General features: G+C 33.6%; 1 protein-coding gene across 1 annotated transcript in view; it reads right to left on the bottom strand.

The window, feature by feature from the left end:
• Nucleotides 1-15836, bottom strand: part of GPR137C (G protein-coupled receptor 137C) — a 71962-nt gene that overhangs the window by 20461 nt on the left and 35665 nt on the right. Inside the window, exon 3 of the mRNA XM_069464897.1 lies at nucleotides 14956-15184. Within this exon, the coding sequence (XP_069320998.1) occupies nucleotides 14956-15184 (229 nt within the window). The remainder of the gene's footprint in view (nucleotides 1-14955; nucleotides 15185-15836) is intronic.

Below are 15836 nucleotides of genomic sequence, written 5' to 3'. Positions count from 1 at the left end.
TTCAGAAACAAATATTCTCCTAAGTTAATGAGATACATTTATAATGTCAGCATTAGACAAAAAGTAACAAGATAGTTACAAGTTATGTCCATTGTGCCAATGCAAACAAAAAAACCCTGACATTGTAGTAAAGATACAGATTTCAGAACAAAAATACTGCCAAAATAGGCCATGTCATAATTTCAATTTTGTTCTAAAAATGTCAAAGGAAAACTACTTATATATTAGATGACATGTAATCTATCAGATACTTCAAATCTTATCAAAATCAGAGTGGAAAGGTATGTAAATAAGGTAGAGTCAAGTAAAATTAAAATATTCAAAAGAGATACCCTCTTCTTCAGTGATTCTTCTTCTTCTTATTTTTTTTTTTTTGGTCACTGTTACTTCTGAGAATTTGATTAAATATATAGGACTCCACTTCAGATAAGTTTTGCAAACATTTTCAGGTGTTCAAGAACTTCTTGAAGCTAAGTTACTATGCACTAGAACACATTAGGACCATAATTACTAACATTTATAAGCACTTTTTTTGCTCGTAAGCATTATACTTAGCACTTTATATACATTTTTATTTAATCCTTACAACAACCTAACAAGCAACCCATGAGATCAACACTATCATTATCTCCATTTTACATATCAGGAAAGTGAAACTTAGAGATGCTATTACTTGTCTAAGATCACACTGCCAATAAGCAGCAGAGCTAGAATTTATGTCCTCTCTCTGATCCCAGGTTTCCATCTTTTAATCACTATAATATTCTGTTTCTCACTAAGGTCTTGTCATATTAATTTCAAAAACTGATATCTGAAAAAAAAATATATCCAAAAGTATATCCAATCCTATTTTTATCTATACCACTCTCACTGCAAAAGAGAACCACTCTCACTGCAAAAGAGAATTTGAAGCAGTTACAGAGATACAGACAGATAAAAAATAAATATAGAAATGTATATGGGGGTAGGTAAGAAAATGAGATGAAAATAGAGGTAGAACTAGAACCAAAAATAGATATCATAAGGTGTTCTATAATTGATAGAGGTGAGCCACATATTTGCCTCTGAACAACACAGTTGCCAGAGGAAAGAACACTGTTCTTTCTTACTCAACACTGTTTTTCTTGGTGATGAATCTGAGAAAAAGATCTTTTTTGAGGACATTGTATAGACAATATTCTCAACAACATTATACTATAGTGACTTTAAAATAAACTTTTCTTACAAATATCCTGATGTAGGCCAAAGCATAATGTCAAAGTGTAGGTTGGAAAAGACAACTCTACCCAGGGTACAATGTAGTCTTGGTGCAAAACTGCAATGATCTGGATTGGGCTGAGCATAAAAAAGATGGGGAAATGGACAGAAATGGACCCCATATCCTTCAGGTAATCTTTCTGGCAATTAAGCTTTTGAATTTAACAGTTGAGAGTTTATTTTCTCTGATAAGAACCTGGAGTACAGAAATTCTTCGTTATTAGGCCAGATTCACATGCATGGACAATTAAGCAGAGGGTAAAACTGACAACTTCTTATGGAAGTTAGGAGGCCTAAAGAAGACATATGTCTGAATTTTAGACTTTCTTCCAAGGTGAGCTGAATGAAGACCTATAGCTAGAGATAATATCTAATTCACATTGATGTGTAAATATGCATTGTCTGAGACATGGCTGAAATCCAAACAGAAATTTTCTTTATTTTTGTTAAATAAGGAATGTTGCTACAATATTATAAGATCATGGAAAGCAGTACTGGAGAAAACATATTATTCTAAATATCTATATTAGTTTATAAAAGAATGAATTAAATGTCTATATATCTCTATAAAGACATAGACATGGAACAAAGTAACAACCTTAAACACATAAGAACGTAAAAAAAAGAAAGCAGAAATAAACTTTTCAAATTGATAATAATATTTAAAAAGCAATTAAGAATGCCTTATTGAAAAAGAGAATCAAATCACAGCACTGTTCTAGTTGCTTAAAGAATATAATACAAATTAAAAAATAAGTAATAAAAAAGATAACATAAAAGATACTTAAGTGCTTTGTAAACTGAGACAGTTCTAGACACAATTACTAAAATCCCTAACTCTTATTAAAAATAAATAGCTAAACAAAACTGATTTTGAAGAAAATTAATATTATGGAGGCTCACATTCCTTTTGAAAACCACTTAAAGGCCTATGAGTAAAATAAGAGTTAAATTTTGGTATATGATGAAATGTTATGCAGCCTTAAAAAGAGTTTTTAATAGCATGAGAAATTCTTTACTAGCATAAGGGGAAAAGCAGGGTATGAAGTTATATTTACACTGAGTTCCAAATATAGTTGTGTCAAGTGGTGACGTTATTGCTGTTTTAAAAAATTTTTTAAATCATGTTCTTTTATATTGTTATTTTTAATAATCAGAAAAAATAAAATTTTTATAAGGTTAATATGGTTAACTGCCTATAAAACCACAAAACAGCAAGTCTGATGGAAATAAAACCAGTTGGTAAACAGATAAATAACAGTAAAAAATAAAACAAAACTAAAAAAGTTTATCAAAGAACAACTTTCTGGCAAATAGATAATGGAAGCATTTGTTCAAATTTTCTAAGAATAATCTTATTCTATAAACTATGTAAAAATATGATGATGAAGATAACAGCAAGCCAATATTTATATTTTTAGTGCCAAATAGTACACTATGACTTTCCACACATTATCATTTTATCCTTCTAACACTTCCATGAATATAGTTACTATACTCATGTCCAGTTTAAAGATGGACAGAGGTTAAAGTCATAGAGTTAATAAATGGCAGAGCTCTAATTTAAATCTAGGCAATATAACTTCAGAACTTGAGTTATTACTACTTTGTACTACATACTGTGTTACCAATCTCAGTTTATGAGATAAATACATTTATGTCCTAAAGCCCGACAAGGATATCAAAAAAGGAAAAAAATGTTGGTTAATTTTACTTCATGTCTAGGTTTAATAATATTTTAAATAATATCATAGTAACTGAAATACAACAATTAAAAGAAATAATAAAATGGAGTTTTATTCTCAAAATTCAAGGAATATAAGGAAATCTAATCATATAATTTACTATATTTGTATAATAAACAGAAAAACAAAATTGTGGCAATATGAAGTTATTGAGAATAATTTAATAAGATTAAACATCTATTCATAAATAAACACACACAAGACTTATGAAGGCTATCATTCTTAACAAGGGTAAAATTTTAATATAAACAGAAAACATATATGCCAAATATATAAAGAAAAAATGCCCAGATTCTGCTCTATAATTCATTGAGAAATAGTTTACATATACAGACATATGGATTCGAAATCTACGTGGAATCATATATGCAGATCAAATAAATCCTAATTAAAACTTTTTGCCAGGCACGGTGGCTCACACCTGTAATCCTAGCACTCTGGGAGGCTGAGGAGGGAGGATCGCTTGTGTTCAGGAGTTCAAGATCAACCTGAGCAAGAGCGAGAACCCATCTTTACAAAAAATAGAAAAATTAGCTAGGTGTAGTGGCATGTGCCTATGGTCCCAGCTACTCGGAAGGCTGAGGCAGGAGGATTGCTTGAGCCTAGGAGTTTGAGGTTGAAGTGAGCTATGATGACACCACTGCATTCTGTCTCAATAAATAAATAAATAAATAAATGATATAAAAAATAAATAAAAAAACTTTTAAGGCATACCAATGAAAATAACCAAAATAATTAAAATTTAGACCCAAATATTGATGGAGCAGAGGAAATTTATATCAATGTACATTTATACATTGATGACAGCATTATAAAATGGTTTATTCTTTTGGAGAGTAGTATGGCCAAATGCAGTAAGAATTTATGTGGAATAATGTCATTAATAAATATACAAACGTATGCATGTAAATTACAACTATGTATAAATACATACCTAAAAGATTATAAGTAAACACAAGGTGATGTAAATAGAGTCAGTGCCGGGGTATAAAGAACAGTGGTTACTGGCAGAGACTAGTGGTCAGACCTGAATTTGAAGCCTGGTTCAACTATGTGACCTTGGGCATGTTTATTGTTTCAATTTGCTCTTAACAAAATCCAGTGGTGAAACTCATTTGGTTACTGAGGTAAAGCTGCTCTGACAAAGACTGCATGCAAGCATGGAATGTACTTCTTCAACAAATATTTATTGAATATCTACTATAATATTCTCCTCCCCTTATCCACAGGGGATACATTCCAAGACCCCCAATGGATGCTTGAAACTATGGATAGTACCAAACCCTGTATATACTATGTTTTTTTCCTATGCATACATACCTAAGATAAAGTTTAAGTTACAAATTAGGCATAGTAAGACATTAACAACAACAACTAATAAACTAGAACAATTATAACAATATACTGTAATAAAAGTTATGTGAATATGGTGTCTCTCTCTCAAAGTACCTTATTGTACTGTACTCACCTATTTTCAGACTGAGGTTGACTGCCAGCAACTGAAACTGCAGAAAGTGAAACCTTGGATAAGGGGGGACTACTGTATATTCCAGGCATTATTTTACAGAAAGGGATAGAAAAATGAACAAGACATACACAGGAGCTACTTTCAGAGTTTACACTTTGGGAGGGAGAAGCAGCAAATAAGTGTGCAAACAGTTGAACAAATAATTTTGGCTACTGGTAAATGCTATGAAGATAACAAAGAAGGGTGATATATATATAGTAATCAGAATGGGAGATAACATTAGTTGGGTGGTTAAGAATAGCAGCTTTGAAAAAAAAATGACATCTGAGCTGAGGTTTGAATGCAAAGAAGCCATCACATACATATTGACAGGAAGTGCAATTTGGGCAGAGGGAACAACAAATACAGTATAAAGGCTATATATGACTGGAATATACTTAGTATGTGTTTTTGGTGAGAAACTGGGGGTCAAAAAGCCTGTGTGGCTGGAAAAGGAAGAGGAGAGTGGTAGTGGTAAGGGGTCAGAAAGACAGGCAGGAGCCAGGTCATATAAGGCCATACAAGTCACACTGCCTTTGCCTTTTAAGCCCTGCCCCCTCTTCTTTTTTTTTTTTTTTTTTTGTAAAATAGAAATAAAACCATTGGAAGGGGCAGGTGTGGTGGCTCATGCCTGTAATCCTAGCACTGTGGGAGGCCAAGGCAGGTGGATCGTTGGAGCTCAGGAGTTCGAGACCAGCGTGAGCAAGAGTGAGACCCTGTCTCTACTAAAAATAGAAAGAAATTATCTGGACAACTAAAAATATATATAGAAAAAATTAGCCGGGCATGGTGGCGCATGCCTGTAGTCCCAGCTACTCGGGAGGCTGAGGCAGGAGGATTGCTTGAGCCCAGGAGTTTGAGGTTGCTGTGAGCAAGGCTGACACCACGGCACTCTAGCCCGGGCAACAGAGTAGGACTCTGTTTCAAAAAATAAATAAATAAATAAAACCATTGGAAGCAAAAATCCATCTTTTCCTACTCTGTACTCTTACATACCACTCAATACAGTATTTCACCTCTGCTCACCATAATGGGGGGGGCTTTCTCCCCACAAACAAATAATTTTCTTATAGACACCAACTGAATGTGCTATAATTAATTCAATTCTGACACTATCTACTTGAAAACAGTGCCACCTACTTCAGATGCCAATTGCAAGTAGTAGGTTGTCACCTACAGTTCTGACCAACTGGCTATAAATCTGGGGTTCCCATGATCCCCTCCTTGGAATAGATTAATTTGCTAGAGTAGTTCACAGAACTCAGGGAAACACTTACTTACATTTACTGGTTTACTATAAAGGACATTAAAAGGATATAGATGAACAGCCATATGGAAGAGATGCATAGGGCAAGATATGGGGGAGTGGGCACAGACCTTCTATACCCTCTCTGCCACCTCAAGGCACTTCCATGTGTTCAGCAATCTGAAGCTCCTAAAACCCTATTCTTTAGGTTTTTATGGAGGCTTCATTTTATAGGCATGATTGATTACATCATTGACCACTGATGATCAACTCAACCTTCAACCCCTCTTCCTTCGCCAGAGGTTGGGGATAGGGTGGGACTGAAATCCCAACCCCCAAATCATGCCTAGGTCTTTCTGGTGGCCAGCCTCCAATCAGAAACTATCTAGGGGCTCCCAGCCATCTGTCATTTTATTAGCATACAAATCACTCAGGAGATTCCAAGGGTTTTAGGAGCTGTGCGCCAGGAACCAGGGGCATAGACTAGACATACATTTCTTATTATATCAAATATTACAGACTACCCCATAGAATTGTTGTGAGGTAATGTGAAAAACAACTAGAAGAGTCCTTGTGCATAGTAGATATTGATAATTATGCTCATTAGGTTACTTTTCCTGTCAACTTGCTCAAATAAAGAACAATAGATGGAAGAAAAAAATTTTTCAATTAAAAAGTTGACCGTAGTCAACAGCAGAATTGGTCATACAGAAGAATCAGTGAGCTTGAAGACAGACCATTTTAAGATACAGTCAGAGGGGAAAAAAGAGTGAAAAGAAATGAAGAAAGCTTATGAGATCTATGGGACAACATCAAAAAGCAAATATTTGGGTTACTAGAGTTAAAGAGGGAACTGAGAAAGACAAAGGGATAGAAAGCTTATTCAAAGAAATACTAACAAAAAACTTTCCAAAGCTGGAGAAAGATATAAATACCCAGGTACAGGAAGGTCAAATATCACCAATCAGATTCAACTGAAGTAATAATACCCTCCCCCAAGACATATTATAATCAAACTCTCAAAGGTCAAAGACAAAGAAAGAATTGTGAAAGCAGTAAGAGAAAAGAAGCAAATAGCATATAAGGGAGATCCAAGATGCCCGGCAGCAGACTTCTCATTAGAAACCTTACAGGCCAGGCTGGCCATGGTGGCCCATGCCTGTAATCCTAGCATTTTGGGAGGCTGAGGAGAGAGGATCACTTGAGGTCAGGAGTTTGAGATCAGCTTGGGCAACATAGAAAGACTCTGTCCCTAAAAAAAAAATTACCCAGGCATGATGGTGCACATCTGCTACTCAGCAGGCTGAGGTAGGAGGACTGCTTGAGCACAGGAATTTGAGGCTACAGTGAGCTATGATGATGCCACTGCACTCCAATCTGGGCAACAGAGTGAGACCTTGTCTAAAAAAAAAAAAAAATACTATGCCCCACAAAGCTACCCATCAGAAATCAAGGAGAGACATAGACTTTCCCAGACAAACAAAAGCTGAGGGAATTTATTGCTGTCCTACATGAAATGCTAAAGGGAGTTCTCCAAACTGAAAGAAAAGGATAATAACTTAATTGTTACACTAATATAATTATGGTATATAAACCACTTACATTTTTACTAAGTAGACTAAAAGACGAATGTATTAAACATAATAATGGCTACAACAATTTGCTAAGAGATAGGCAATATAAATATGCAAATCGTCATATCAAAATTTCAAAATGTGGGGAAAGAAGGGAGTTAATGTGTACAGGTTATTTTTTTTTTTTTGAGATCAAAGTTAAGTTGTTATCAGGTTTTTCTTTTTTTTTTTTTTCTGAGACAGAGTCTCACTCTGTCACCTGGACTAGAGTGCTGTGGCATCAGCCTAGCTCACAGCAACCTCAAACTCCTGGACTCAAGTGATCCTCCTGCCTCAGCCTCCCAATTAGCTGGGATTACAGGTGCATGTCACCATTCCTGGCTAATTTATTCTATTTTTTAGTTGGCTGGCTAATTTTTTTTCTATTTTTAGTAGAGACTGGGGTCTTGCTCTTGCTCAGGCTGGTCTCGAACTGCTGACCTCAAGCGATCTTCCCGCCTCAGCCTCCCAGAGTGCTAGGATTACAGGCATGAGCCAGCATGCCCAGCCAGTTGCTATCAGTTTAAAATAACTTGTTATAACTTTAGGATGTTTCATGTAAACCTCATGGTAACCACAAAGCTAAAACCTATAATAGGTACATGAAAAATAAAAAGCAATTAATCAAAACATACTATCAGACAAAATTGATTAACCACAAAGGAAGACAGTAAGCAAGGAAGAAAGGAAGTAAGAAATCTCAAAACAATGAGAAAACAAGCAACAAAATGGCAGTAGTAAGTTCTTACCTATCAATAACAATAAAATTGAATGTTAATGGAATAAATTCTCCAATTAAAAGACAGAGGGGCTAAATGGATTACAAAACAAGATTCAACTATATGCTGGCTATAAGAAACTCACTTCTCCAATAAAGACACATATAGACTGAAAATGAAGCATTGGAAAAAGATATTCCACACAAATGCAAACCAAAAAAGAGCAGAAGTAGCTACACTTAGATAAAATAGAATTTAAGTCAAAGACTGTAAAAAGAGACAAAGGTGGTCATTATATAATGATAAAGCGATCAATTCAGCAAGAGGATATAACAATAGTAAATATATATACACCCAACACTGTAGCACCTAAATATATAAAGCAAATATTAACAGATCTAAAGGGAGAGTGAGACAACAATACAATAATGGTAGGAGACTTCAACACCTCACTATTGGCAATGGGTAGATCATCCAGGCAGAAAATCAGCAAAGCAACATTAAACTATACTCTAGACTAAATAGACCTAATAGACATTTACAGAACATTTATTTCAACTGCTGCAGAATAAACATTTTTCTCATCAGCACCTGGAACATTCTCTAGGCTAGACCATATGATAGAGCTCAAATCAAATCTCAACAAATTCCAAAAAGTTAAAATCACATCAAGTATCTTTTCTGATCACAATGGAATAAAACTAGAAATCAATAACAACAGTAACTGTGGAAACTGTACAAATATATGGAAATTAAGCAACATGCTCATGAGTGACCAATGGGTCAATGAAGAAATTAAAAAGAAAATTAAAAAATTTCTCAAAACAAATGAAAATGGAAACACAACATCCCAGAACCAATGGTATACAGCAAAAATAGTCCTAAGAGGCAATTTTATAGCAATAAATTCCTACATCAAGAAAACAGAAAGACTCCAAACGAACAACCTAACAAGATACCTCAAGGAACTAGAAAAACAAGAACAAACCAAATCCAAAATTGCTAGAAGGAAATAAATAATAAAGATCAGAGCATACATAAATGAAATTGAGACTAAAAAAATACAAAAGATCAACAAAACAAAAAGTCGGTTTTTTAAAAGATAAACAAAATAAATGAAACTTTAGCTAGACTAAGAAAAAAAGAGAGAAGACCCAAATAAATAAAATCAGGGACAAAAAGTAAACATTACAACTGATATTACAGAAACATAAAGGATCATTAGAGACTATTATGAATATTTTTTCCAAAAAATTGGAAATCCTAGAAGAAATGAATAAAGTCCTAGACATATACAAGCTTCCAAGATTGTATGAGGAAGAAATAGAAAACCTGAACAGACCAAATGACAAGTAACAAGATGGAAGAAGTAATTTAAATAGTCTCCCATCAAAGGAAAGCCCAAGACCTGATAGATTCACAGCTGAATTCTACCAAACATTTAAAGAACTAATGCCAATTCTAGTCAAACTATTTAAAAAAATTGAAAAGGAGGGAATATTTTCAAACTCATATTCTATGAGGCCAGCATTACCTTGATATCAAAACCACACAAGGACAAAACAAAAGAAGAAAACTACAGACCAATATCCCTGTTGAACATAGATGCAAAAAGTCCTCAACAAAATACTAGCAAGCAGAATTCAACAACACGGTAAAAAGATCATTCACCATAATCAAGTGAGATTCATCCCAGGGATACAAGTATGGTTCAACGTACGCAAATCAATGTGATACATCATATCAATATAATCATGGACAAAAACTGTACAATAATTTCAATAGATCCTGAGAAAGCATTTGATAAAATTAAACATCCTTTCATGATGAAAAATCTCAACAATTTGAGTATAGAAGGAACATACCTCAATATGATAGAAGCCATATATGACAAACATACAGTTAATATTATACTGAATAGGAAAAATTGAAAGCTTTTCCACCAAGATCTGGAATAAGATGATGCTGATTTTCACCACTTTTATTCAATCTAGTACTGGAAGTTCTAGCCAGGGCAATTAGACAAGAGAAATAAATAAAGGGAAAGAAAGAAGTCAAATTAACCTTATTTGTAGATGTCATGATGTTATAGTTAGAAAAACTTAAAAAGACTCCACCAAAAACCTCTTAGAACTAATAAATGAATTCACTAATGTTGCAGGATACAAAAATCAACATACAAAAATAAGTAGTGTTTCTATACACTAACAGTCATCAATCTCAAAAAGAAATCAAGAAACCAAATCTCATTTTGAATAGTTACCAAAAAAAATACCCAGGAATAAATTTAACCAAAGAAGTGAAAGAGCTCTACAATGGAAACTATTAAACACTGATGAAAGAGATTGAAGACGACACACAAGAAAATGGAAAGACATCTTATGCTCATGGATTGGAAAAATTAATATAGTTAAAATGTCTGTACTACCCAAAGCAATCTACAGATTCAATGCAATCCTTATCAAAATACCAATGATATTCTTCAAAGAAATAAGGAAAAAAATCCTAAAATACATACGGAATCACAAAAGATCCCAAATAGCTAAAGCAATCCTGAGAAAAAAGAATAAAGCTAGAGGGATCACACTACCTGATTTTAAATTATATTAAAAAATGTATATCTAAAAATAATAAATTATTCTATAAAGCAATTGTAACCAAAACAGCATGGTACTGGCATAAAAACAGACACACAGACCAATAGAATAGAATTGAGAACCCAGATATAAATCCATGCACTTACAGCCAACTCAGTTTCAACAAAGCTGCCAAGAACATACATTAGGGAAAGGATAGTCTCTTTTAAATGGTGCTGGGAAAACTAGATATCCATATGCAGAAGAATAAAACTAGATTCCCATCTTTCACCATATGAAAAAATCAACTCAAAATAGATTAAAGATTTAAATGCTTGAAACTATGAGAAGAAAACATTGGGGAAATGCTCCAGGACATTGGTTTGGGAAAAGCTTTTTTGGGTAAGACCTCAAAAGTACAGGAAATGAAAACAAAAATAGACAAATGGGATTACATCAAGCTAAAAAGCTTCTACACAGCCAAGGAAACAGTTAACAAAGTGAAGAGACAACCTACTGATGGGAGAAAATATATGCAAATTATCTATCTGACAAGGGATTAATAACCAGAATATATAAGGAATTCAAACAGTAGCAAAAAAATAATTCAATAATCCAATTTAAAATGGGTAAAGACCTGAATATACATTTCTGAAAAGACATACAAATGGCCAACAGGTATATGAAAAAATGCTCAACATCGTTAATCATCAAAGAAATGGAAATGAAAACCACAATGAGATATCATCTTGCCCCAGTTAGAAAGGCCATTATCAAAACAACAAAAAATAACAAATGCTGGCAAGGATGTGGAGAAAAAGGAACACTTGTACATTGTTGGGGAGAATGTAAAGTAGCACAAATATTATGGAAAACAGTATGGAAGTTCCTCAAAAAACTAAAAATAGAACTACAATACAAACCAGCAATCCCACTGCTGGATATATATTAAAGAGAAAGGAAATCAGTATATTGAAGAGATATATGAACTCCCATGTTTACTGCAGCACTACTCACAATAGCCAAGATATGGAATCAAACTGTCTATAAGTGGATGAATAAAGAAAATGTGGTATATATTCACAATGGAATATTATTTGACCATAAAAAATGAATGAAAGCCTGTCATTTGCAGCAATATAGATGGAACTGGAGGTTATTACATTAAGTGAAATAAGCTAGGCACAGAAAGACACATATATATTCTCACTCATATGTGGGAGCCAAAAATGTGGATCTCATGGAGTAAGAGAGTAGAATGATGGTTACCAGAGGCTGGGAAGGGAAGGGGGGAGGGGAAGGATGAAGAGGAGTTAGGTACAAAAATATAGTTAGAAGGAATAAGTTCTAGTATTTGATAGTACAGTAGAGAAATTATAGTTAATAATTTATAGTATATTTCAAAATAACTAGAAGGGAAGAATTGCAATGTTCCCAACACAAAGAAAAGATAAATGTATGAGGTGATGGATACCCCAATTACTCTGATCTGATCATTACACATTGTATATGTGTATCAAGATATTACATGTACCCCCAAAATATGTACAACTATGAAATATCAATAAAAAAATACAAAAAGGAACAATTGGACATGCACACACGAATGTTACCTAGTATAAACTGATAAGTGTTCCCAGAGGAATAAATAAACTTTTAAGATAATTCAGATAGTGAGTCATTTCTGAATTTTATTCTAGAGTTGAGGGAGAAGGGACAAAATTGAGTTCATAAAAAGGGGAAACATTAGAGTTAGGTCTTTAAAGTTGGGTAAGATATGGGCAATTAGGTAGAGAGCTCTGGGAGCGGGAAAGGCATTCCTGGATGATGAAATAATCTAAAGATAATAGAGACAGGCATACTGTGTATCATTTGCAAATATGGTAAGATTTGGTTGAGACAAATTATGTGGGATTTTATTATCACAGAATATGAAAAGAAGGAAGGAAGAATAAAATGAGGAAAAGAGAAGACTAAAGTCTGGGCTTTAAGGAAATGCTGTTGGGGATAGCAAGACACACAGGGTCAGTCTGAAAGAGAAAGGTAGATGGCTCAACAAACATTTGCTGATTGAATAAAAGGAATGGCCATTACTGCGTATTGTTGTAGAATTCAAAAAACAAAAATGAGCCTAGTGATTTTACAAGAAGAACATGAAAGCAAGATGACAATGCTCTTTGAATGAAGAAGTCTATAACCTAGTTAGGAAGATAAAGAACTACATAACAGTACAATATAATACAAATCATCTAGTATCTCATCTCCCTTTATAGGTATGTAACTGAACATGTCTCTCTGTAGTGTTCCTAGATAATGTTGAATCCATGCAGCTTTTAAATTTAAGACTTTTTAAATAATAAAAAGTGAATACCTTTCATATGATAGTAAGGGGAAGATGTTTGAAATGATTCTGGAAGATTTATCAGAAGAAATTTTCTTCTCAGACTGGCAACTTTACTATATTCAGAGTATTATCTATTTCAAAGTAAGCAAAACCAAACTTAGAAAGTTTCTAGGTACCTAGAGAACAAGCACTTTAAATTTAACTGCATCTGTTTATGCTTTATCCCTAGACAAGTAAGAAGTATGAATTCTATCGTGATGTTATTATATTAAGATGCTATTGCTACTACTGCCTGTAATCCTAGCACTCTGGGAGGCTGAGGCGGGCGGATTTGTTTGATCTCAGGAATTCAAGACCAGTCTGAGCAAGAGCGAGACCCCGTCTCTACTAAAAATAGAAAGAAATTATATGGACAGCTAAAAATATATATAGAAAAAATTAGCTGGGCATGGTGGCGCATGCCTGTAGTCCCAGCTACTCAGGAGGCTGAGGCAGGAGGATTGCTTGAGCCCAGGAGTTTGAGGTTGCTGTGAGCTAGGCTGATGCCACGGCACTCTAGCCCAGGCAACAGAGCAAGACTCTGTCTCAAAAAAAAAAAAAAAAAAGATGCTATTGCTACTACCAAAAGATATGAATCATAACAGTGACAACATTATTCGTAACAAACTGAAGTCTGAATTAGCTAAAATATTTAAATTTTAAGAACCCTTTAGAATAGAAGTTAAATAAAACAGTTTTACAGGTAAGATTAATAGCTTTGAAAGTCTGACTCTGTCTCTCTTCTTTCTCTCCCTTGCTATATATTTTTTTTCCAACATTCCACTGAAATATGTTTAAGAAGTAAAATTAAAATCTCTGCCTAAATTTAAGGGACAAGTTGATTATCATATATCTAATTATAGTACCTTACTCTACTAGGACTATATTAAAGATAATGACAATATAGAGGTCTAAAAATATTTCAGAGAGCTGTTTTAACTGTTTAAGATACTATCTTGCTTATTTTCAGTGAATAGGCAATGATGCCAAATTAAAGCCAACTTTCCTGGGCAAGTGATGGTAGAAGTGTGTGTATGTATACACCCACACCCAGTATCCACATATCTACACCCCTACACTCAATGCCACACATACACTGTGATGACCAGTTTACTGCTCAACCACACTGTCAATCAACACCAGTGGAAACTTCCATGGTTCTTTATCAATGGGTTAACATTTGGCTTCTGTTTGTTGATCCAAAGTATAAGGAAAAGGAGAAGCAAGGTATTTACAAATTTAGGTACATGATCAGTTATTTCAAATATCATATGGACTTCACATCATAGGGTGAAGTAACATTTTCTAAACCTTTACATGAATAAACACCACTTTACCTATATGACACCTTAACATTACTGACCCAAGTATACACAGACATAATCTGATAAATTTTTTTTAGGCAATACCACCACCCTTACTGGGCGAAATCTTGTTAGTGCAGCTTTATATAATAGATTATTTTTGATCCTTTCATATAAATTCTGATTTATTTAATTTAATTAGTCTTTAATGCAGAGTCACAGAAAATACAATATGCTTACTATAAGCTTCTTTTAAAAAAATCATTGTTTATTAAGTACCAAATTTTGAATACTTTTAAATTTCTAGTGACTATTCTTTCATGCTCAAAAATGTACCGGTCATTTACGATACTTTAAAAGAAAGCAATACGCCTGTAGTCCCAGCTATTTGGGAGGCTGAGATGAGGATAGTTTAAGCCCAGAAGTTTGAGGCTGTACTATGCTATGATCATGCCTGTGTATAGCCACTGCACTCCATCCAGCCTGGGGAATATAGTGAGACCTCATTTCAAAAAAAATAGCAATATATACTTTCCATGAAAATATGGTTCATAGGATAAGGATTTGAAATTAGATTTAAGTGCAAATTCAAGAAATTTACTTACCTTTGATTCGAGGTAGACATTTGCTGATGACATTTTTGTAATTTTGCATATGTAACTAACTAAAGAGATGGCACAAAGAATAAACAGGCTATCATTAATCAATGCTCGAACAAACACAGTCCATTTCAACTGATTTTCTGAGACATCTCCGTGGACTAGCATTGCACAAGTCAAGTTCACCACTAAAAAGAGAAGGCTTGCCAATATAAAGCCCAAATGTAGCAGAATTCTGAAAGAAAAAAAGTTTGTTAGATGATTGTAAAACTAATGAAAAATTAAATTTAATTTTAAATTAGTGTGTTGTTTTAGGAACAAGAATTCCTTCTGTTTAAAATGTTTATAATTTCATAAAATACAAATTTAATAATCTCAGAGTTTATTGCGCTATCTTTGCAGCTAAGAAATTAGTATTTAAACCATCTTAAAACGGCATCGATTTTTAAGCATTAATTCAGAAATAATCTCATGTTAACTTGAATTCAGTTACCTTTACCAGAAGAATAAAAGGACTATTTTAGCACTATTTCAAATAATCCTGAATTTTTCATTTTTATAACTATTAAGCATATTTCCACTGACTTTTCCTTTGCGAGAATTACCAGGCTTTTATAATTTGCCTGAAAAAATAATATGCTATATCTAAATTTATATTGATCATCTAATATTAATTTTTATGAGGTAAGGGAAATATATTTTAAACAATGTTCAATCTTAGGAACTTCTGATTATTTATAGCAAACATTGCTTTCAAACTTGACTAAAGAAGAACATAGGCACAGTATATGTAGAGTTTCAAGCATTCATCAATATCTCATCTTTTTATAAAGTTGCACATTTACTACATACACAGAGCACAGAGCAACTCTGCACATGAAATGCTT

This window comes from Eulemur rufifrons, chromosome 2 (genome assembly GCF_041146395.1).
Source record: "Eulemur rufifrons isolate Redbay chromosome 2, OSU_ERuf_1, whole genome shotgun sequence".
Classification (NCBI taxonomy): Eukaryota; Metazoa; Chordata; class Mammalia; order Primates; family Lemuridae; genus Eulemur; species Eulemur rufifrons.
This window is presented reverse-complemented; position numbering and strand designations above follow the sequence as displayed.